General features: G+C 41.9%; 3 protein-coding genes across 7 annotated transcripts in view; all 3 read right to left on the reverse strand.

Moving 5' to 3' along the window:
• TNFRSF8 (TNF receptor superfamily member 8) overlaps nt 1-1,246 on the reverse strand; it is a 31,275-nt gene extending 30,029 nt beyond the window's left edge. Inside the window, exon 1 of one of the 2 annotated variants that reach the window (XM_080564096.1) lies at nt 1,115-1,246. The gene's annotated coding sequence lies outside the window, so the exon portion shown is untranslated. The remainder of the gene's footprint in view (nt 1-1,114) is intronic. The other variant, XM_080564097.1, reaches the window with a different exon arrangement.
• Nucleotides 247-8,725, reverse strand: MIIP (migration and invasion inhibitory protein). 4 transcript variants are annotated; one of them, XM_080564102.1, is made up of 11 exons: nt 7,895-8,034; nt 6,103-6,290; nt 5,097-5,567; nt 4,763-4,865; nt 4,182-4,293; nt 3,913-3,977; nt 3,322-3,451; nt 2,843-2,939; nt 1,866-1,973; nt 1,416-1,613; nt 247-1,246 (listed from the first exon to the last, which is right to left on the reverse strand). In XM_080564102.1, exons 2-10 carry the CDS (start codon nt 6,271-6,273, stop codon nt 1,458-1,460), a joined length of 1,413 nt encoding a protein of 470 aa, XP_080420228.1. In that variant the 5' UTR covers nt 6,274-6,290; nt 7,895-8,034; the 3' UTR covers nt 247-1,246; nt 1,416-1,457. The 4 variants fall into 4 exon arrangements, with proteins under 4 accessions (XP_080420228.1, XP_080420229.1, XP_080420230.1 ...); XM_080564103.1 differs by lacking the exons at nt 247-1,246; nt 7,895-8,034 and adding an exon at nt 8,603-8,725 and having other exon boundaries at nt 1,355-1,613; XM_080564104.1 differs by lacking the exon at nt 247-1,246 and having other exon boundaries at nt 1,355-1,613; nt 4,763-4,862.
• Nucleotides 8,648-21,679, reverse strand: MFN2 (mitofusin 2). Its single transcript, XM_080564089.1, has 19 exons — nt 21,540-21,679; nt 21,241-21,388; nt 20,797-20,975; nt 19,956-20,091; nt 19,439-19,601; nt 18,769-18,893; nt 18,363-18,471; nt 18,158-18,265; nt 17,649-17,802; nt 17,342-17,409; nt 17,053-17,174; nt 16,597-16,723; nt 15,804-15,908; nt 15,143-15,245; nt 14,355-14,575; nt 14,054-14,203; nt 13,052-13,248; nt 12,517-12,651; nt 8,648-11,667 (listed from the first exon to the last, which is right to left on the reverse strand). Exons 3-19 carry the CDS (start codon nt 20,969-20,971, stop codon nt 11,598-11,600), a joined length of 2,268 nt encoding a protein of 755 aa, XP_080420215.1. The 5' UTR covers nt 20,972-20,975; nt 21,241-21,388; nt 21,540-21,679; the 3' UTR covers nt 8,648-11,597.
• Between the last annotated feature and the right edge of the window lie 13 nt (nt 21,680-21,692).

Here is a 21,692-nt window from a genome sequence, read left to right on the forward strand (position 1 = left end):
CAGGCTGCTGCAGAGTCCATGATCCAAGTACAGAAGCTGCTTTAACACTGGATGAAATAAATACAATTTTTCAGCCTGCAAATAGATGTACTCCTTTACAATCACCCTCAGGTGCCATCTCAGCCACCCTCTTTCATGAAAGGGTATAATATTTTGGAATGAGGGCACTTACTGCAGGACAAAGTCACTGGACGAAACCTTCTTACTACATCATAATTCATTAATGTATTCACACCCAAACTACTCATAGCACATTTCAATTTTTTAATTTTTTTTTAATGAAAAGAATGTGACTAATTCTGTTCATTTTGCCCTACACATACAACCCAAAGCTAAGATGATCAGTCATGCTGTTCACTTTCCATTCCAACAGTCTCACATTGTTTTCATAAACTTGCAACATTCCTTCCTTGCTTAAAAAAGTCTAATCGCACATTTAATTTCTAAATTAAGTATTGAACATATAAGTAAATACGCTGAATAGCAAGAAGCCAAAAACGTCATTGGTGTAAACCCAAGAACTTCTGTCATGTTAACTCCCAGAAATAAATTTAAACCAAAGCTTCTGAATGCAATTACTAGTAAAGATTTCACAGTAACTTACAGAATTCTTAAGGCGGGAAATTCTGTTTCAGGCTTATTGAAGACAAAATAAGACATCCATTTAATCATTTTTAGATAAGGAAAGTATGATCATTTTATGAATTTCAAAAAAATCGTATCACATCATACACTTTGTTTTGGTATAGTTTTTAAAACTCCACAAAGTTTTTTGGCTGATCTCCAAAAAACTTGCAAAAACAGAGGTAAGCATAATTTGAAAACATCTTAAGGCATTTTCTGGCTTTCTGAGTAATAAAATCTTTTATTTTAATGTCATTTTTCAGGTTTATTTCTCTGGTGTAATACACCCTCCTATAGCTAGAGACATTGAACTGAAAATTGACTGGATTTTTTTTTGTTTTAACTAAATTGTTGAGTAACTCAAGTCTAAGGCACTAGCAAATTGTGTGCATGTTTCAAGTGTTTGGAAATAAGCATATTTGTATACATCCCACTGAACCTGGCCATTCATAGAATAATTCCTTGCCCTTGCATTCAAAGCTAAACTTACAGTTCTGGTTTACTTAATCGAGGTGGCAGGTGAACTCTATGCGTATCTGTTGCTATGGCTCTCCTAGTTTTCCTGTTCTCAACTCTTTATGCAGCCCCAGGGAGGAAAGCTCACGCATCTGCTTAGAAGTAGCTGCAAAATTCACAAAAAGAAAAGTGAAAAGACATATATGAGGGTTATGAGGGTTGGTACATTGAGATATGTGTATTGGTTGCTGACAGAGACACGGGACTATGAAAATTAGAAAAAAATCTCTTGTTCAAGATTTATTTTTAACCAAATTAACTTGTCCACTCCCCACCTCCACCCCTTCCCCAAGGCAAACAAGTCAGTGGTTCACAGTTCAGGTAGTCGTATTTAAATCTGGAGCTGCTCTGTAGTGTCCAGGTTTGGTTTGCTCCCTCTGCTGAGAAGCCTTGCTAAATCTGAAGAGTGTTGAACGGGTCAGGTTTAGAAGCTGGTCAGTTCTGGTTCCTCCTGACACTCTGGACACCAAGTTCTGGAATCCAAATGAAGACATCATTAATCAAAGAATGCCACAGCAACTGTTCCCATTTTGCTGAAGACCAGGGAGCTGAACAGTTTTCTGCCTATGTGCTGCTGTTATCCAGTTCCGTTTTTTTTTTTTTCTTCCAGACATTTTCTTTTGCTCAGCCATCAATAATTATCATACTCTTGAGAGAGATGGAATTGCAATCCCCACCTGTACGATTCACAACATCTCCATGGAGTGTTTAAAAGCTATTCTTACCACGCGAGGATGGTGAGTAGACTTCTCTTCCAGTGAAGCTCGCAGATCCAAATTGCTGAGTGTGGAGTTACTGGAAGGGATGATGTTTTCCCAGCCAACCAAGCAATGCTGTGAGAAGAGAGAGGAATGTTACATGACAATACTTTCTAGATAAATACTCCACAGGAAGGCACTGGCAGGCTAATTAATTTCTGAAGAGTTTTAAATCACTAAAAGTAAAGAGAAGAAATCTTTTCTATGCAAAACTGCATAGCTATCCCCTCTTCCATCTTTCTCTGGCTAGTTATTTCTAAACCAATCTCCTGCTTTGTGAACTCAAACACCTGACCCCTCTGAACTTGTCTCAACTGACTCATCCAGTACCTCAAACCTCAAGCTAGGCTTCTTCCTACTTATTCTCTGGAGCTCTCTAGGGCAGGGCTGGGTCTGATTAGTAACACTGCCTGCAGCATTACCTAGTGGCTGGTATACAGGACCAACTCTGCAAAAACAGTTTTAAATCCAACCTTGCCGCTATCGGTTATTCCTGATCTCTATACCATGTGGGTATTTCACAGAGGCTTGCCTTTTAGACTCTTCAATGTCTTTTAACAGAGACAGGTGCTCTTAGGTACGGTTCTTCTGGTTGAAAGTTTGATGCCTGAAATCGATCAGCTGAATTATGCCCCAGCAGCATACAGCTTCACATGGCACTTTTTTTTCCTCAGCATAAAGCATTTGGAGACAAGTCATATACTTTATACCAGTCACATGAAGGCATGAACTCAGAAGCATGCGCAAATGACTTTTCTTGGTATGTCAGCAACCCAGATCAGAACTTCACTCAACACCACGCACAGTCCAGCAACCATTCAGCTCAGAAATTTCAGTACAAACTATGAGAGGGAGGGGAGAGTCCTAAATTCTTTCCTTCTTGTACAGCAACAATGCTCAGTCTGGGCTGTGCAATCAGTACCAGAAAAACGACAGTGACTTACCGAGGGTAACGCTAGACTGTCTGCTGGTTCAAAGCTTTTCCTGCGATGAGCTTTGTATTTGTAGGCAGGCAGAAGAGTAGACCTGGGAATGCTGACCCTGCAACCACACACGGGAAGTAATTGCCTACACCTTCCACAAGGCAGAGGAAATCTGCATGTTTTCTCCACTCAAAATCCAGAGTAACTCAAAAAACAAATGAAGGCAAGCAGTTTTGGATTAAGGCATTAGACACTTAACACCTACGTTCAGATATTGGACCAAATTCCGATAAAACATGCATTTCTCACCAGCTTTGTAACTATTTCTGCTTGTGGAAAAGATTTGTAGGGAGTTTTTAAGCAAGAGATTTTTCTCTGCCTCGAGAGCAGCATCCTTCTGTGGAGCTATTTTGATGCTCTTTTCTCCCTCACATGATCAGCTTTTTCTTCCCATCATCTCCTTGAGTCCTACGCGTTACAAAGCAGTGATGTTCATCTACCTGACATAGGCTGGCTCTTCCAGCGTCTCTGGGGGCTGGTGGGCACGTGGCATCTTACACACAGGACAGGCAGATTCTGAATCCACAGGGACAGTGAAGAGGCGCTGGTTTAATCGATAACAGTAAACACCTGCCATGCAGAACAATGAACCGTCACGGCATTTCTAGTTTGTCACAAGGTTCCTCAACACTTGCAATATAAAGCTGTCTTCTACCACAGTGCTACACGTGCATTCTATAGAAACAGAGCTGCTTTTCCTAAAATATCTTTTATATTTCCTGTCCCCAAATAAGTTCCTAAAAAGCAAAACCAAAACTCAACCCCCTCAAACAAAAAATAGAACTGTAATCAATTACAATAAACCCTGACAAAATAAGATGCCACTGATTGAGAGAGGATGCCTAGAAGTCTCTTCAGAGGAGGAAGTAAAGCCTGGATTAGAAATTACAGTGAAAAATAACACATTTTTCACTGTCTTACATGATGTGGGGCTTAGTCAGAGCAACAGGTAAAGAATGCTTAGTTGTTTGTTCTAAGAAACTGGATTAGGAAGAAACCTGATCTTACACTTATGAGAAATCTGATCTTACACTTATGGGAACTGGTTATCAAATCTTGTTCTTGTTCAGGAATTATGTAATCCAGAGCCTTGGGCCTAAAGAAACACACAAACGCAACAGTTAGTGACAGGGGTGTAGGTCCTCTGAACAGCCCCCACCCTTTCCAAGCATACATTCCTAACTGGGAGGTAGAGACCCGCAGAGCCACCCCTACAATTTCCCACTGCAGTTAGACCATACTTCTCATTACTCTAAAGGGATACATAGCTGCTTCAGCCCCTCCCCTTGTACCCACTTACTCCAGGTGCTGCTCATGGATACATGCTTCTTTGTTGGCCTGTCGGAACTCATGCAGCTCAGCAAAATATTGATCGGATTTTTCTGCTACTGAAGAGTCTGTATCCAGAAGCCCTGAAAATATGAAGCAAAGAAAACAGTTCAAGGCTTTACTGAATTTGAGAAAGCACCAAAGCAAGCCTCGAGCAAAATGATCAAGTCAGCCAAAGGTCTGGAGCACCAAAGTGGATAATGAGAAGAGCACACCATCACGTCAAGTCAGAGGTTTCTGGTGTGATCTGGGTTCCTTGTTGCATTCATTTATTTTGGTTACTTGCCGTCTCCTCTGACCCCACTGAACTTTGCCATTTGCTGCCTGAATTCTCATACCATTGCCACTTCACCATGACATGGAAGCACAGATCACCTCTGTCCTGGTGCAGCAACAGCTGCTGACAAAACTACAGCTCCTCTGCTGAGACTGGCTCCATGGGCTCCACGTCTGTACTTCGGTCACATCAGAACTTAACGGAAGGATAACCTGTGTTTTAACTCTTGATATTACACATCACACCAAGTGCTTTGCTTCAGGTTTAAGATTCACCTGCAATCCAGTCATAGCCCAGGAATGGACGCACGGACCAGCTACTCACAAGCAGGGCATATTCTTCAGGCTCAGACTGAAAAGTCACATGAGCAGCTTCCTTCTGGGAAGAAAAACAATTCATAAAGACCTCTTACACATCTAGCAGGACATTCAAAGGCACAGCTTGGGAGGTAACTGGCAGGTATTTACATTAGACAGCTGTGGCTTAGTTTACGGCTGGATCTATAGCTCTACTAGTAATTTGCTCAGAGTAAGCAGTATTCTCCTGACCCTTCCCTGCATCCTTCTACTGACTTAAGAAAAGGAGCAAGGCATTGGTTTCACCATTTACCTTCCACTCTTTGGATTGAGATGTCAGCAGGATTGATTTAGGGGTTATGGGCTCCTTGTTGGTCTCTTCACTTTGTTTGTTGTTCAGTGATAGGTCCAAGTGAGCCTTAGGTTGTTTTTTCTCATTGAGACCATGTGGAAGAGTGGACTGGTTTTTGTTCTCTCCATGTCCCAGAAGAAAAGCTTCGTTCTCTGCACTTTCTTGCTCCTGGCCATACCTATCCACTCTGCAGGTTTCTCTACCACGTGCAATGATTGCAGACGCAGGCATAACATTCTTCTCTTTATCAGAAGAGCTGGAATCCAAACCTACTAATTCCTGCACCTTCATTTGTTGCTGCACCCCTCTGTCATTGCTGCTGCATTTGAGTGAGGAACAGAGGGCTGCTCTGGCTGCATAAGCTCTGGGTTCCACAGACACCAACGTTGCAGGATCACGTTGAGTAGACACAGCATCAACTTGATTTTCCTTCTGTAAGGACATCACATGGCATCAGATTACAAACACTTTTTATGAGGACAGTGTACTCAACGAGAAAAATCAATTTCTCAATTCAGTCTGCTCATGCCTTTAAATTCTCGAGGGGAAAACAGTCTTAATATCATTCATGGGACCTCTATCAAGTGTTTGAAGAAGGTAAGAAAGGGATTGCTTACAGCTGGCTTACAGCTAAATGCAGCTTCTTCCTGAGCTGAGAAGCTGCTAAACTTTCGGCCTTCATGCTTAGAAGAAACTAAAGATTTACGTTCCATGATGATCCTTCTTATCTTACATTAAGAAACCTACATTTATTAGGCAGCAGCTGATGTTTGAAGCCTTTGCAATGAGAACATATTTGAGACCACAGCATAAACAAAAACCAAAAGTCTAGGTACTTTTCTAACAAGCTCTATATTCCATGTTCCACCAGCTGTTCCATGTTCACACTGCTCTATAAGCAGAGTTACTGCCTACCATACGAGGCCCATTTGCTTCCCAGCACTTTTAGCACAGACCCAACACATACCCCTCTCTTGGGCAAGGGGACAGATCTTTTCGTAGTTGCTACATTAGGAAGAGATGCTGGAATAAGTGGCTTGCTGGGAAGACTTTTTCTGATCTCTTCCTGCTTCATTCTTAGCTCTTGTAGAAGGTCCTTGTTGGCCTGACGCAGCCTACTCAGGTGCTCTAACTCCATCCTATGGATGTGTTTTCCTGTAAAGCCAGAGAAGGGTGAACCACATGAATGGAAGCATTAAGCAAAGAATCAGGCACATGAAAAAAAAATCAACAGGTAATTGTGCTTTCAGAAGACTTTTCACAAAAATCACTTACAGGTGTTGCAATACTAGGAGTTTGCTCCTGAGAAATCAGCCAGTGTTCAAAGATAAGTCTCAAAACTCTTTACGCTAAGAACAAGCATCACTGCATACCTCTCCGACCCTTGCGTGTAATGTCAAGTATTTTCTACCCAGAAACTAGTAGCTGACTGAACAGAGACAGGAAATTCTTATAGGGAAACAGTAAACATGAAAAAGTCACTTCAAAAAGCCAAATGAGAGATATCTGATTCAGAGGCTGCTATTTAGGACAACCATATATAATTCTGCTTTCATCTTCTTCTTAAGCATCAAAATTCATATGAATGTGCAGTTAGTATCACAACAACTTCACCATATGAATACAAATATGAATTTATTTACTACAGCCAAAAGAAATATTAAATCAAGTGTTTTCCACACTCCCCAGGCAGGAAGACTTCAAAAGGCTCAGTGATGACTCAGTACCAGGGCTCTGACAATCCCAGTACCACACACTAATCACTAAGGGTTATGGCCTTTTTATTAGAAGAGAGGTAAAAAAATGACTTTAAAACAAAACAAACAGAACTTATTTTGGTTGTTCTGTCATGCTGTTCAAGATGCTTACAACGTCATAAAGTCCTCTAAATTTGCAGGAAGTGTTTTACTAAAAAAAAAAAAAAGAGACAGGGTCTTTGTCTAACATAATTAAGTTCTAAATTAGAACCATGTGCTTCTCTATGACCTTCTCTACGACCAAAAGATCCCTAAGTCCTTCTCTAAAAGCTCATCTGATTTGTTTTTGCATCTGCTCCCTTGGCAACTGGACGTAAGGACTCAAACACATATACTGTACAATGGCACTGGGCGGAGCGAAGAGCAGTGCTACCAACCAAACCCACCCACAACACATCTCTTAGTTACAAGAAAGGTGCACAACTGGACATAAAATAGAAATATCAGTCTCGAGGCACTAAATTTATCTGAGAGCATTTAAACGAAACATTTCTCACTGCATTCACAGGACAAAGCTAATGGCACCCTCTCATCGTTGCTCACCAGAAATCGAATACTCAGAAATTAACATTAGTCAAGGGACTTTCTGGGCGGGTTTTACCAGACGAGATCCACTCTTAGCATAATCGACAAGAAGCTCTTGTTAGCTTTTTATGCTCTACCCCAAGGGTTCGAGCTTATGAAACTGCCTGAGCGAGATTCGTTTGCGAAAGGGAGCTCAGTTTGGCTAGGTAAAACACAAACAGTTCCCTCAGGAGCTAAGCAGCCGCATCTTGGAGATGTCCAACACCTCTGCAGAGCTTCCCAGGCCAACTGCTGAGCAGGCTCGGCTCTCCCATACCCACCAGGAGCGGGGGAGACAGCCGCGGGCGTTACAAAATTCCCCTCCCGCCTCAGAGAGGCGAGGCGGGCGGCCGAAGGGCCGGTAACCTCTCCCCGCACAGCGCGCCCGCCTCGGGGGCCCTCCCGCCGCCCCCCCCAGCTCCGCCTTTCGGGGCCCACCTGTGCCGCCTCTCGGGGCGATCCCGCGGCCGGGGGATCCCCGGGCCCGGCTCCAGCCGCCGCCGGGCTTCCCCCGGGCAGCCCCGGCCCGGCCCTTCCCGCAGCCACCACACGGGGCCGGGCCTGCGCCTCTGCTCCCGGCATGCGCGGGGAGCTCGGCCCCGCCCCGGCCCCGCCGCTCCGGACAGGACCCGGAGGGAGCTCCCTGGGCACGGGGAGCCTCGTCCTGTACCGGGGCTGCTGCACAGAGCGGCCCCGGGACAGGGGGAGGCAGCCCCGGGACAGGGGGAGGCAGCCCCGGGACAGGGGGAGGCAGCCCCCAGCCCTGCTCCTCTCGGATTCACAAGCTCGGTGCCTGGGCAGCCCAACTACCCCAAGTCCCAGGGAAGCTAGGAGGCAAAGCCTAGCACGGGAAGTGGCTTTTTCAGTCCTAGCATAAGCTAGGAGCTGAGAATACTCACTCCGCATAGCCCTTTCACTCTATTAATGCAGTAGTTGCTGGCCATTACATCCTACGATATTCTCAAGAACTTGAGATTCAGTTTTGACACTTTCATATAACTTAGGAATCTCACAAGCTTTCTATCAGCTTTCAGTACCATCGCTCTCCTTTTTAACTTCTCACAGTAAGAATACAGATAAAAGCTGCTATCAAACACATAATTTACTACAACACGTCACATCATCATCAGAACGTATCATACTTACACTTGAAGACTTTGCATCAAGTTATGCAGAACACAGCAGAAGAAATATTTTTCCAATTCATTTTTATTTTGGTTTCCATTGCTTACAGCATTGATACAGGAATAATTCATGCAAATTTATCACCTTAAATACAGCAAAGAGAAAACTCACTGGTAAGAGTATTTTCCAAGAGCTCCATCAACATAACACAATCAGAAGATAAGTAGCAGCAATAAGATAAAGTGCATTTAGCTGACATTCTTTAATAAGAGCTTGGGGGAAGAGTACTTTTGGAATTACTTCTTCTAAAGATTAGTTTATCATTCCTTACGACAAGCAGAAGATAATCTCCTTGCTAATAGTGTTCTTTCATCCACCAACCTGAATTAAAGAAGTACAGCTGTATTTTGTTTAAGAGGAAACTAACTCATAGGTCTTTCTGTTAAAAGTTTGATTCTTGATCACTCAGCTTCTAGTGTCAAGGGTTATGCACATACTTAAAAAATACTTCCCTCCCCTGTTAGCAGTTTTGCTTCTTAAAAAATTCAAGTGGTTCTTTCCCCTGTTCTATAGGTTAGGTTTCACCCCTACAGCGAGAATGCCTACATCACCGAAATCCGAACAGTGTCAGAAACGCACACATGGGCAGCACACCAGATTCTAAGAACCCATCAATCTCTTTCCGTTTACAAATCTGACCCTGGCTTTGAAGATCAGATCACTTATCAGATTTCCTCTAAAGGCCTGCTGTAGAGATACTAGCAGCACGTCTTCAAAGGCGAGATCAGCACTTCAGGTAGTCTAGAGCTGCTGAGTAGTACATCATCTCCCTCTACCTCGAATTGACAATTTCCTGTTGTATCAGAGATCTGCTTAATGTTTTAACTCGAAAGCATTGTGCATTGCCTATTATAAATGCGTACATCATAGCTTGGGAGACTAAAGATCTGAATTTATTCACATAATACCTACAGCAGAATAACAGTGAATGATTCCACTTACACTGGCATACGTCACCTCAAGCCTAGAGAACACATTTCCAAAGGCAAGGACTCAAATTTTTCTCTTCCCCGTTCTCAGTTCTGATCCAAGCCATATTTGTGTACTGGCAGCTGCCCGAGGAAACTGAACAAGGCCAATAAGGAGCCCTCTGATGAAAACAGCTTTTCAGTTTGGGTTGCATTCAAAGCTGTCCCCAGGAAGTGAAAGGTTTGTTTGCCTCCTGCATTCCAAGGACCTAACAAGTGTCTCACTGCCAGCTCCTACATAACCAAGATACTTCAAGTCTTACTGCAAATCTTTAAACAGCCTGAAGTACTTAATGACACTCTGCTATTTTTTCTCCCTCAAGTATCAGGCAGCTTCTCCTCTGGAACATCACTGGAAGTGGTGAATTTGTCACAGGCACATACATTCACACCTGAGCACAAATGAGAAGTCCTAAGGCTAGCTGATACCATTTTCAAGTGAGAAGTCTTACTCTCAATACAACACCATCACCACCACCACAGTAGGTCTGAATTCAGCTGTGACCTGCTCACAGATAATCCATATTCTCTAATGATTGATACTGAACGGATTTTGGTTGACCCTAACCTCAGAATTAATTACAGGATCTGATTCTGGATTCCTGACGGATGTTTTGTGGGGAACATACAGGTCATACCCAATACATGGTAAAATACAGATACACCAAGTGGAAAAGAAGCTTTGCAACATAGGAGCCTGATCCTGGTACTAGTGAAATCAGTGGGAGCGTCTCCTCTACCAATTTCAACACAAAGAGAATCAAGTCCTCACGATTCTCAAATCTTATACTCAAAATTAATTTGCTTCAGGGCAAAACTCAATAATCAATTTGATCTGTTTGCAAATAAAAAATGTCTTAAAAAACTTAACCCATTCTTACCCTGGCATTAAATAGGAAGGACAGGTCTCCCATCTTCAGACTTTTAACAGAAGAGAAACAACAAATCATATTACTGCATGGACTGTAACATCCTATGGGAACTCTACATGAAGCATAATCTCTTACAGCTTGTAATCCCCATGCTGTCCTCGTGGCCAAATAATGGTAATGGAATTCCAAAGGCCTGCTTCCAGAAACACAGCTGTGCAATGCCAGAAAACCCCCACATTCATCAACTTATCTCATAAAGCAATTATTTACATTCTGTCAAGTGGCTCATTTTTTCATTCCTCATTTTCTTCCTCAACAAGATGCGAAATTATCAACACTAACTCCTTCCTAGGAGCTAGCTATGTCTTTGCAAACTATTTACCTATGATGTGAAATGGGTCAGACTGCATTATTAAATAGCTTTGAAGAGGAAGAAATTAACTCCAAAGACAATAAACGTACCAAAGCAAAATCTTGGTCTGTCTTGCTTTGGAAGAGAACTAGGTTTTGTTCACAGGTTTAAACATGCTGACAGCAATAAACCTTTCTATGAAGAGAAACAGTGCAGCGGTTCTTTGCCATGTTCTACAATAACGGAAGGTTTACCTAGGAGATAGGCTTCCACGGGCTATAAAAGTATTGTGAAATTGCTATTACTTGTGTGCATGAGATCACTGTTTAGAAAAACAGCTGCTTGTCACATACATAAACTTGGGGCTTTGAAGTCAAAAGCTCTGTCTTTGTGTAGTAAAACGAATAACTCCATAAAGAAAGATGTGTTAGAATAACATTTAACCTGATAAACATTTGCTTTTAAACTTGAATGTTACTGTACCTCATTTTGATTTTAAAAGCCCCCTGGAAATGTATGAAGCACACATTGCTTCTGAAGTAGCCTGGTCTCCCAAGCAGGAAAAGAGAGTTATAAACAGCTAGTGTTTAGAGGTGGGACACAAAACAAGGATGCAGAACCCTACTGTTCACACAGCAACTGGAAACATAGCGATAGACTTCTGCTCACTCCCTTTAGGGATTCCATCACCCACCACGTTCTCTGCAGTAACTGAAAGAGCACTGAAGGGAAGAAAGGGTGTTGTTTTTCCTCTTCTTCCCACACTATCTGCTTTGCTGCAAGTACTGATGTGTGAACATGTTAAGTTCACTGTCAAGCCAACCCGCTTTATTCCTGTGAAGACAAAAAATCTCTGTTAGGTAAGTAAAGTAGTTCTTCTCAAGCCAATCTGAAAAAAGCACAACTAAGATTAGTCAACAGCAAGGTGTGGAGAGGAGTGCCAAGGAGGTCCATTCCAAAATGCTGCTAGCATTGCTCGTCTCCTTCAGGTCAGGAACACTAGCCAGCTAACGATCCCCAGTTTTGAGGTTCATAGTGAGATCTTGGTCACAACTTCAAATTGATCTTATTATTTGTGTAGGTAAGGTATGTTTGAAAAATTCTTCCCAACAGCTTTTGCAGGGTGAAGACAAACATCAGACCCAATTGTGTACAGGGGTGAGGGAGAGACTTCTTACATGATTTTCATAACCTGGGAGAGTTTGTAGAAGTAGAGGGCTGTATGGTTTGGTAAAGAGAAAGGAATTTTAATTCCATACAAACCAAAAGAAAGAAGAAAAAGGTGTTTTTATGAGATAGAAGATTTAAATGACTGTTGACAGTACCTGGGCTTAGCATCTTTCCTTCCTCTATCAGGCAAAAAAAAAAGCACTGCTCACCAATACCTCAAGAATATCCTCTCTCACCAAAGAATCTAAGTAACTTTTCTTTCTATTTAGAGGCTGCAGAATATTGAAGTGTCTGGCAGAGATATCAAAACGATATATTGTAGCAATTTTTTTTAAATATAATACTAAAAGGGAACCCAACTTGTTATGGAAAGATGTTGATGTCTGCACATCAAAACCTATGACAGAAGAAGGACTGAGCTCAGAGACACATCCTAATCCAAACATCTTGGGACAATCACAGGAAAATCAACTGTAAGCAGATGTTTGTATACATGTAATAAGAAAATCTCACCTGAGCAGTTTTGCTTTGCTCTGCAGTGAATCCAAAACTTCAATTTTTTTATTCAGAGCAGAAATTTCCTGCTCAAGATTCTCCCGTGTGACATCCACTTGCTGACATAAATGAGCAAATGTTCCAGCAAGCTCTCTAAGAAACAGGAATAGTTGGACAGTGAGAAGTAAGATCAAGCACTGAATTCAAGGAATAACCTCATCACCTCTGATGGACAGTGATGACACTGACTCAGATGAAAACATCTTTCCACTTCTGCACAAGAATACGTTACAGCCATCAGATCTCTAACATTTGAGAGACTGAAGTACATTAAGACTAATGGTTAATATAGCACCCACATAATATATCAGGTTATTCAAAAAAAAAAAAACCACCCTACCCCATGATATTCTTTTAAAACACATCATACGTTTTTAAATTGAGTTCAATATGCAGACCTATCTTGCTTTAACAAGGAATATCACCCTATAAAAAAATAAACAAAACAACAAAAATGCAACAGAATTTAGTTAGGTGAATACAGGCAACTCACTGTTGGACTTGGTGGCTGCAATTAGATCCTGTATAGCTGACAATGAGCTGTAATTTCTCTCCAGCATACTCCACAAACTGCCGTTTGAAAGCTCTCTCCTTTGCTTTTGTAGTCCAGGTGAGACGCTCATATACATAAAGAAGCCCATAAAGGCCAAAAGAGAGAGCAATCAGTCTCCAACCCACAGCCTTCCAGACCTAAAATAAGCACAGGGAAAAGTAAACGACACAATCATCATCTAGGAATGATGCTGCCTCCTAACAATGGTGTGTGGAACACTGCACTTGTATTTTAGGGACACGAAAATAAGGCAGAAACCTCCAGAGACAACCCTGACTTGCAAGTAGTTTCATTGGTTAGATAGCTTACTACTGATGTCCTGTCTACAACATAATACCACCAACGGGTTAACTTTTCTGGACATTTAAGTTACAATTACACGTGCAAACGATCTTTGCCCATTTCACAGAATCCTTGCTTCTGAAGAAAAAGGCAACTTTAGGAAACCATTTTCCCTTTGAGAAATTGTTCACCCCTAGACACTCTGAAACAGCATGTAGGCAAGGAATCAACATTGGAGAAACTCCAATTCTTTCTGCTACAGGAACTGGAGTTACCATGCATCTTGAGTTAGATCTCTTATTCCTCTGAAGTTTTGGGAGATTTGGGATTCAAAACATTCCCCCTCCCCACTCCCCCAACTTTAACCCCTGTTCCCCTGTCCCTCTGTCAATGGGACAAATACTAATTTTTCCTTTATTCGCACAGGAATATCAAAGACTATTTAATGTTTTTATAACATACTTGGAAAGCTTTTTATCTTCACATCTATGACTCCCAGCATAACTAATATGCAAATAAGCACAATATTTGCACTCAAATGGAAGATAAAGTCTTTCATTATCTGTGAACTGGAAATATCTACAAGACTCAGCAGTGCAAGTACTTTTCGAGTCAGTGCCAAGGTTATTTATATAAATGCTTCTCAGACTGTCAACCCACCACGCCACCAACCACGATGATCCCCATGGAAGTTCGGGAAGTTAACGAGGCCAGTCCAGTGACCATCGACACCATGAGCTCTTCCTGGGTCATAGAACCCTGAGGCAAAGGAGGCAGGCTAGGATTTGCTGGCGTCAAAGGGCGCTGAACCTAATTTGAAAAGCAAGGACAAAAACAAAAAAATAAAAACAAAGTACAGGAAAAAAGAATGCAAGACTGCCCTTCCCACCAAAAAGGCAGCAACAGCCACTGGAGTTACAAACATCATGCCTACCTCTGACCACTCAACAAGGTATCTCACCTGGTCATTATAGCCCATCAAGGCCCGACGACCATTCTTTGGTCCCAAAAACCTGTTCACCAGCATTGTCCATCCAAGAGAGAAATGGAATTCTATGTCTTCTTGGAAGTCAGCACAAAGTTTATCACAGTTCAGATCGTAGCTGAGTGTGAAGCACTGTCGAGGAATTAACATGTCTATCTGGCCTCGCAAAGAGACTGGGAGAAGGGGTTTTAAGCCATCTGCAACAACAGAATATAGACACATTCAAAAAACGGGTGATTGAGTTCACACTAATTAAAAGGACTTGCATTCCATAATTAGAGTGCTTATTGGTTGTTCAATTCTCTGCAGTTATTTTTGTTAGTATTTAAATTTCCTGAAGCCAAGCGTGTTGCGAAGCAAGAGCCACATCACAAAATATTATGCAATTCTTAGTTCCTTAGATCAACTCAGAAGTCTTTCCATGGATGCTCCCAAATCCTTACAAGTAACTGTAGTTTACAGTTTAGCAATAGCTTGGAAAACAGAATCTGAAGGCCAGTTCCCAAAGTGTTGCTCTCTCAGTCACAATGGATTAAGCTGATTGATTATATTAATTACTAAAGCACAGAACAAGTTCAGGCACACAGTGGGAAAAGCAGGAATACCTAGTCCTGTAAATATAAGTGTTACTAATCACATTGGAAACTAAGACAATGCTGCTGCACATCAGCCATCAGAGGAAAAAGAAAGCCAGAACATCTACCTAATCGTTGTGTATAACAGTTAAAGGAAAAAGAAAGGGAAACATTTCCTGCAGAACTAACCTATCATTTCTTGCTGCATTGTCTGCAGAGAAGCTGTGATTGCATTGGAGCAACGATCTGACATGTTACGGCCAAGACCTTCCTCAATGTGTTTATGTAGCTCCTGACAAAGAAAAAAGGGTTACAAAGGTTATTGAGATTAAATAAACATAGGTAAGATGCAAGTTAGAGGTGCTAGAGCTTCCCAGTTAAAAAAAACAAAACAAAACCCAACAAAACTCCCAAAAGAGGAGCATGCATTCTGTCTGCCCAGTCTTCTAGCATTAGTTTTTTTTTTCCCTTTCTTCAGTGAAGGAGAAGAAAAAACAAACCACAAAATCTCACATACTCTGCAGACTAGGGAAGGTTCTGTTTGATGTATACAACGCAATACATCATACGTGTGTCCATTTATCACTGAGGTTAGCTTAAGAAAAAAAAACACACTAAAAGATTTCCTTCTTTAAACTATTTTTTTCTTTTTAAAAAAACAGAAGCTGTCCAAGTGCAAAAGAAATGTGAACAGAAATGTGAAAAAAATTTCATAATATGAAAAGCCCAGTTCTTCCCAGTTGGAAGAATGTTAAGCATCTCAAAGAGCTGGCGTAAGTACTGACTCAGAGCCTGATGAGTAAAAAAAAGGCCTGCTTCTTACAGGTTGCTTAAGCCAACCACCACTTACATTCTTGTAAACTTTAAGAACTACTTGAGATGGATGGAAATCTGCTTGGTATTCATCTACCAACACGGAAAGCCGTCTGATTTCTTCTGCCATTGCATTCGATACCTGCAGAAACAGCCATATGGGATGGTTACTATACGTTGTGCCCCAAGGAGATTCTGAAAACCACCGCTGAAGCATGCATTTCCAAAAAAGCACTCTTAAACACTGGACACTATGATCTTGCAGCACCATGTTGCCATCGTTTGCCAACCGCCAAATGCAATACCAATGACTTGCAAACAAAGATACTTAGAAATACATAACCTATGCTCTGTGTAACAATTCAGACAAAAAAAATAGTCAAAATAGGATGTGGGAAAAATGGATAGGCTTTTTCTATATATTCATAATTGAGTTAAAATGGCGTGTTATTATTGACAGTAAAAAAATTGACCTTGTTATTCAAGACTAAAACATGGAAACTTGTCTGAAACATTGTATCATTTTATGAAGCATTCAATGCCAAAATGTGGTAGCAATAATAATTCAAACATTAATCTGTTTAAAGCATCTTATATGAGTCTGTCTGAAAGTTTTCCCCAAGTATTATAATTTTCCTTTTATTATCTCTAGGAAAAAAAAAAAAGCAAAACAACAAACAAAAAAATCCCCTTCTTCTAAAAGTATTTTCTCTTCCCATCTGTAACTCTCACATCCCTATTATTTCAAACCTTTGTCAGCACTGAGCATTTCCACCACCATGCTGGTGGCTGGTTCAGACAATCTTTTCCCTTCAGCAGTCACTCCTTACCTGCCTCTCCACTTCTTCTGTGATCTGTTTTATTTTCCGCTTGTAGTCTTGGGTAAGGAGCTCCAGCTGTTTGTCAATAAAACCTAAACGTTCCTGTCGTTCCTCTCGCATTTCCAGACAGTAAACTCTGATGGCAAGAAGGACACACCAAAAAGCCAGGTAAGTGCATTTCTTATCTGCAGATACCTTTGGAATCCCAGAGACAAAAGACGTTCTCCTGCCCAAGAACAAAGCATGCCAGTATCTATAACACATTAGATATACGTGGCATACAGGACAAAAAAGATTTTCCTCTCCCAGTACTTCCACAATTCACTAGAAGCAAGACTACTAGTTCACATCATTCCTGCTCCCAAACCCTCTGTATCCTGCTTTGTATTTTAAATGCTCACATTCCCTTAAATATCTCCCAGAATGCAAGCTCCAGTCATGTATCAAGCATCAGCATCTCCTCACCGCTGTTCCTGGGCAGCGATATGCACAGAATCCATGATGAGACGAACATCTTCGGCAATCTGCTTTGCTCTCACTGTATGCTGCTCAAATTTTGTCTTTACTGCTGACTGGGAGATACATTCCTGCATGTAAAAGCCAAGATTAGCAGCTGGGCAGAAACAGGCTAACACCCTTTCTCCTTCTTGTATAATCTAGTTCCAAAATGTGGTCACACTCATGTTTATAAACTCTAGTCCCCAGCCTTTTAGGAGAAAAGCCTAAAGAGAAGATTAGTACACGTAACGCTCACCTCAAATCTTCTCTCAAAGTTCTGAAACTCAAACATTCTCACTTGAAACCCATCTGCCAATGCTCCACCTGAGAGAAGGAAAGTACAAAACAACCACTTACATTTTGAGAAAGCAGTAAGATGTTTGACATCAGTAAATACTCCAGTTTTACCTTGGAGCCAATGCAGAAGAGTTACTAAGTTATCTCTTCGCTTTTGGCTGCTCTCTTAATAATCTGACCTACCCCAGCTTTGTCTTGTTTTGGGACAAGGAATTCTACATTTCTTCTCTATAAGAAAATTGAAAGTCTCTGTTAGCTATCTTTACCTCCTTCCGGCATCCCTTGAGCCCTTTGAATCCTGGCATTCAGCACTTCTTTCGCAGACACAAAGAAAATTCGATCCCCTGCCTGTGCTCGATCCACCACGCCCAGCTCATCTACAAGGAAACTGGTACACCGCTCCATGTGTTGTCGACGCACCTGAGGGATAAACAGGAAAAACTCTACATGCAGTTAAATCCACTTTCTACTCCTTCTCAAAAGTTAGATCAGGTACACAGATGCCCTCTGCTGGTCTAAGCTACCAATGTAAAACAGTATTAATAATAATAATAACAACCCTTGGCATTTAAAAATCCTCCAGAAGTTATCCAGGTCATCTAACTTCAAAATGCCCCAGTGAACATTCTTTATTTCCTTCTTACAAATCTCAAGAGTCTTGTTCAGACTGCTGTGCTATACTCCCTCTAGTCTCCACACTATGGCAAAGAAAAAAAACAAACTGCGGATCCTATAATGTCCATGCAAATAGGAGGAGTTTAAATACACCACAAACCTCTTCCATGTATTCTGGTTCAGAGGCAGATGCATCCCAGCGGTTATTTAAAATAAATATATTGGGTCGAGACAGACGTTCATTCACCTTGTGAAAGAATTGTTTCTCCTACGCAAAAAGGAACAAAACGACTTAAATTAATATGTCAAAGAGTTTAAACTTTTAGACAAATTCATTTAAAACTAGCAAGTGGACTTGAACATACAGTTTGCATCAACGTTGATTCTGAATTTGCCACCAGGACAAACACATCAGCATCTAGACAGAACTTGTCAATCCAGCTGTCCAGCTCTGTGGTTACATCAATGCCAGGGCTAGCAGTAAAAAGAGAAGAGACGTTACTATGCTGTAGAAACACTAAACATATAATTTAAGAAGTTAATAAGAAATGTGTTCCAGCTATTCAGGGCATTCATTTCCCATGTCTGAGCTACAGTGTCCAGAGGTGATGCAGACTAATCAAGAGAAATTGTGGCTGTTAATTACAGGAAAGGACTTTGGTCGCTGTCACAGAGTAGAACAGGGTCACTTCCGTTGATGTTTGCTAAATTTATATTTGAATACATCTATGTAATAAACCCGTGATAAAGAGGAAAGAAAGACATTCTCACCTGTCCATGAGCACCAGGTCATCCTTTAAGAGAGGACATTTGGAATTGGGCCACATTACGCTGACTAGACTGCCAGCATTCAGGAGCTCATCTTGATGAAGAGCATGAGCCAGCTGATTCACTGTCTACTCAAAACAGAAAAAAAAAATCTGTATGCTAATACTTTTTAACACAATTATCTTCCTTCAGGGTTGTTCACAATTTAAGATAAAACAATAAAACCCAACTTTGTATCCTTTTTCTCCCTGGGATTTTTTCCACATAAAACTTGTTTGAGTCTCCACAGTCGAAAAAATTACCATCTAATAAGAGTTTATGAGAAAGTTTCCTGTCAAGAAAGGCTGAGGAACTATCAGGAAGGCTGTAACCTTAGTCTGTTATACAGAGCTCAGAACTTCGTGAATCATTTCAGCTCCCTGTTATCACTCACAATTACAGCATATCAACTTTCACGTAAAATGTACAAGCCCTGTCTTACAGCTTTCTTCATTCCTCCCTTCCTGCATCTATAAAAATCCTGCTCTTAATCTCTGCTCCTTTAATAACTAAAATCCTTAACTGTGAAAAATTATTCACAGTGCTTTAATTTTTTCGTCCTTTCCCTTTTCTGGCACTTTTTAAAATAGGGACAGCGCTCTTCTCCTTTATCTTATGCTTAAGGGAATTGTACCTTAACATTCTTCTTTTCCTCTGAGCCTTCAGTAAGCAGGAAAGCTTCATGTCCATCTGTCCCTTCTACACGCAGGAAACAATTAGTGGTGTGTCCAATTCCTGAAGGAAGGACTTTGTCCCACAGCATAGCATTTATCACCGTGCTTTTTCCATTGCTTGTCCTGAAGCGAGATTACAGGATGGTATAGCTGGGCTTCTAAGATTCAGGTATACTCATTTTGATGTAACAAGAAAACAAGCTTTCTAAATCAAAGCGGTTCCAGAAGTAACAATTTAGGTGCCACAGGCAACTTACAGAAAAACTTTTCTATTTTTTATTTTAAAAATTCTTCCAAATAGATTTTGTTCCACAATATTGGTGTCCAATTCACAAAGTACTAGCACCAGGGACATCTGCTACACGTTGCATGCAGAAGCGCTAGTGCTTCTATAAATATTTTTTACTGGCTTCAATCCTAAAGATGCAAATTGCATTACCAAGTAGGGAGCGTAGGCAACGTAAGCACGTGACTCACCTTCCAAAAAAAGCCACTTTCATGTGTCTCCTTGCCAGCACTTCACTAATGCCACTGACTTTTGACAGATAGCCTTTGACTTCCAGTACTTGCTCTTCTGTGGTGACAGGATCAAGCTCTACATTCTTGTGTGTTTCTAAAATCAAAATATATCACGCCTCTGAATTCCAGAAGTCATCTAAGTACAGGATGAAACATCCCCTCATAATGTAACACACACAACCAAATATTAATGTGTCCCAAAGACCACATGGGTAATCTTAAAACATACAATTACACCCTGAGGCAATTTTGCATCAGCTGGTCTCTTTTACGTATCTAATAACCATTTTTATCCTTAGGACTGCCTTAAACAGAAGGCATCCAACACTTCAAACACTCCAGCACTCTTAAAAAATCTTCTGCATGTGAAGCTGGTAATGCCAGCTACTGGCGTAAGTTCCACATCACTAGCAATGACATGTCTAGGCTAGAACACTGTAAAGATTATAGGCAGAAAACCAAATGAGCCTTGCAAGGTTCGTTAAAACAAAACAAAAAAAACAATCCTCCCAAACAACAACAAAAAAGTAGCTCGCTATCTAGCTCAGTTTCATAACAGGTATGAACTACTTATGTCAGGTTTAAAATATGAACCCTGAATACTTCACCCACAGTCAGTAAAATATTTTTTTGTCCTTCACATGAATATTGACATATAAAGAGATAGGCCTTTATAAATAAAAACAATAACAGGTCTAGTAGAACTATTTAACCAAATAAGGGTTTTTGGTCAGTGCTTGGGGAAATTAGGTGTGGGCAAAAGACCATTACAGGCTTGTATTTGAAGAGTTCAGCTTACCTTCCAGGAACGAGGAGCTCTCATTGATGTATGCAGCCAACTGTTCAAAAATACCATTGATTTTCTTCTTTGCAGTGACAAAATGTTTAAGCGGAGAAGCATTTACCTCAGCCATGTGTCTTTTATCCTTCTTCACTGCAACTATTGACTTGGAACGACTAAACAATAGGGACATTGCGCTATAGGGAAAAAAATCCAGAAAATAAAGGTAACTCACCCACAACAGACAGCTATGCAAGTGTCCAATATTCAAGGGGTAGACACCTGCCAAGAACTAGACATATACACGTTTTAAGGACAACCGTCTTCTTTTAACGAAGGATTTTTTCTATTTCCCACAATAAGAAATTATTCAAATATTGGAAACGAAGTCACCTTTCCTTCTCCCTTCCAGCAGAGAGGCCCCAGCCCACCCGGGACCGCTCCTCCCCTGGCCCCGCTTACTTTCAGGATGAGGGTCCCGTCTCACAAGCCAGGCATGGTCAGCTCCAGCCCTTGTGGAACCCGAACGAGCGCAGCTCTCCCGCCTTCCCCTCGCCCTGGCCGGACTCGGTCCCGCAGCTCTTCCAGCGACGCGGAGCCCAGCCCGTCCCTGCGGCAGGGGGCGAGGAGCACAGCCCTGAGCGGCCCGGCTCCGCTCCCCCGGGCGGCCGCCGCCGGCCTCTCCTCAGCGCTGCCGCGGCAGCGGGCGGGAAGCGGCCCCTGACAGGAGGCGCCCCCCGCAGCCCCGCCCCGCCTCTCACCTTCACCGCCGCTCCGCCGGGGCCGCCATGTTACCCGCGCACCGTCACCCGCCGGGCGCGGCCCCGCGCGTCACCGCCGCGACGGGCGGGCCCTGGCCCGGGGCGTCACGGGAGGCGTAGTCCGTAGGCGCTGCCGCCTCAGAGCCTTGCCTG

Source organism: Anser brachyrhynchus, assembly GCF_964034855.1.
Source record: "Anser brachyrhynchus genome assembly, chromosome: 21".
NCBI classification, from domain to species: Eukaryota; Metazoa; Chordata; class Aves; order Anseriformes; family Anatidae; genus Anser; species Anser brachyrhynchus.

Excerpts from the sequence above, each read along its gene's own strand:
- MIIP (XM_080564102.1), bottom strand. The coding sequence starts at position 6,273 with ATGGAGTTAGAGCACCTGAGTAGGCTGCGTCAGGCCAACAAGGACCTT. Across the intron at positions 4,866-5,096 it reads CTCAATCCAAAGAGTGGAAG|AAGGAAGCTGCTCATGTGAC; the intron begins GTAAATGGTGAA and ends TTTTCTTCCCAG. Across the intron at positions 3,978-4,181 it reads ATCCATGAGCAGCACCTGGA|GCCCAAGGCTCTGGATTACA; the intron begins GTAAGTGGGTAC and ends GTGTTTCTTTAG.
- MFN2 (XM_080564089.1), bottom strand. The coding sequence starts at position 20,971 with ATGTCCCTATTGTTTAGTCGTTCCAAGTCAATAGTTGCAGTGAAGAAG. Across the intron at positions 17,410-17,648 it reads TCAAGGGATGCCGGAAGGAG|GTGGAGCATTGGCAGATGGG; the intron begins GTAAAGATAGCT and ends TCCTTCTCTCAG. Across the intron at positions 12,652-13,051 it reads TGCAGCCACCAAGTCCAACA|AGAGCTTGCTGGAACATTTG; the intron begins GTGAGTTGCCTG and ends CCTGTTTCTTAG.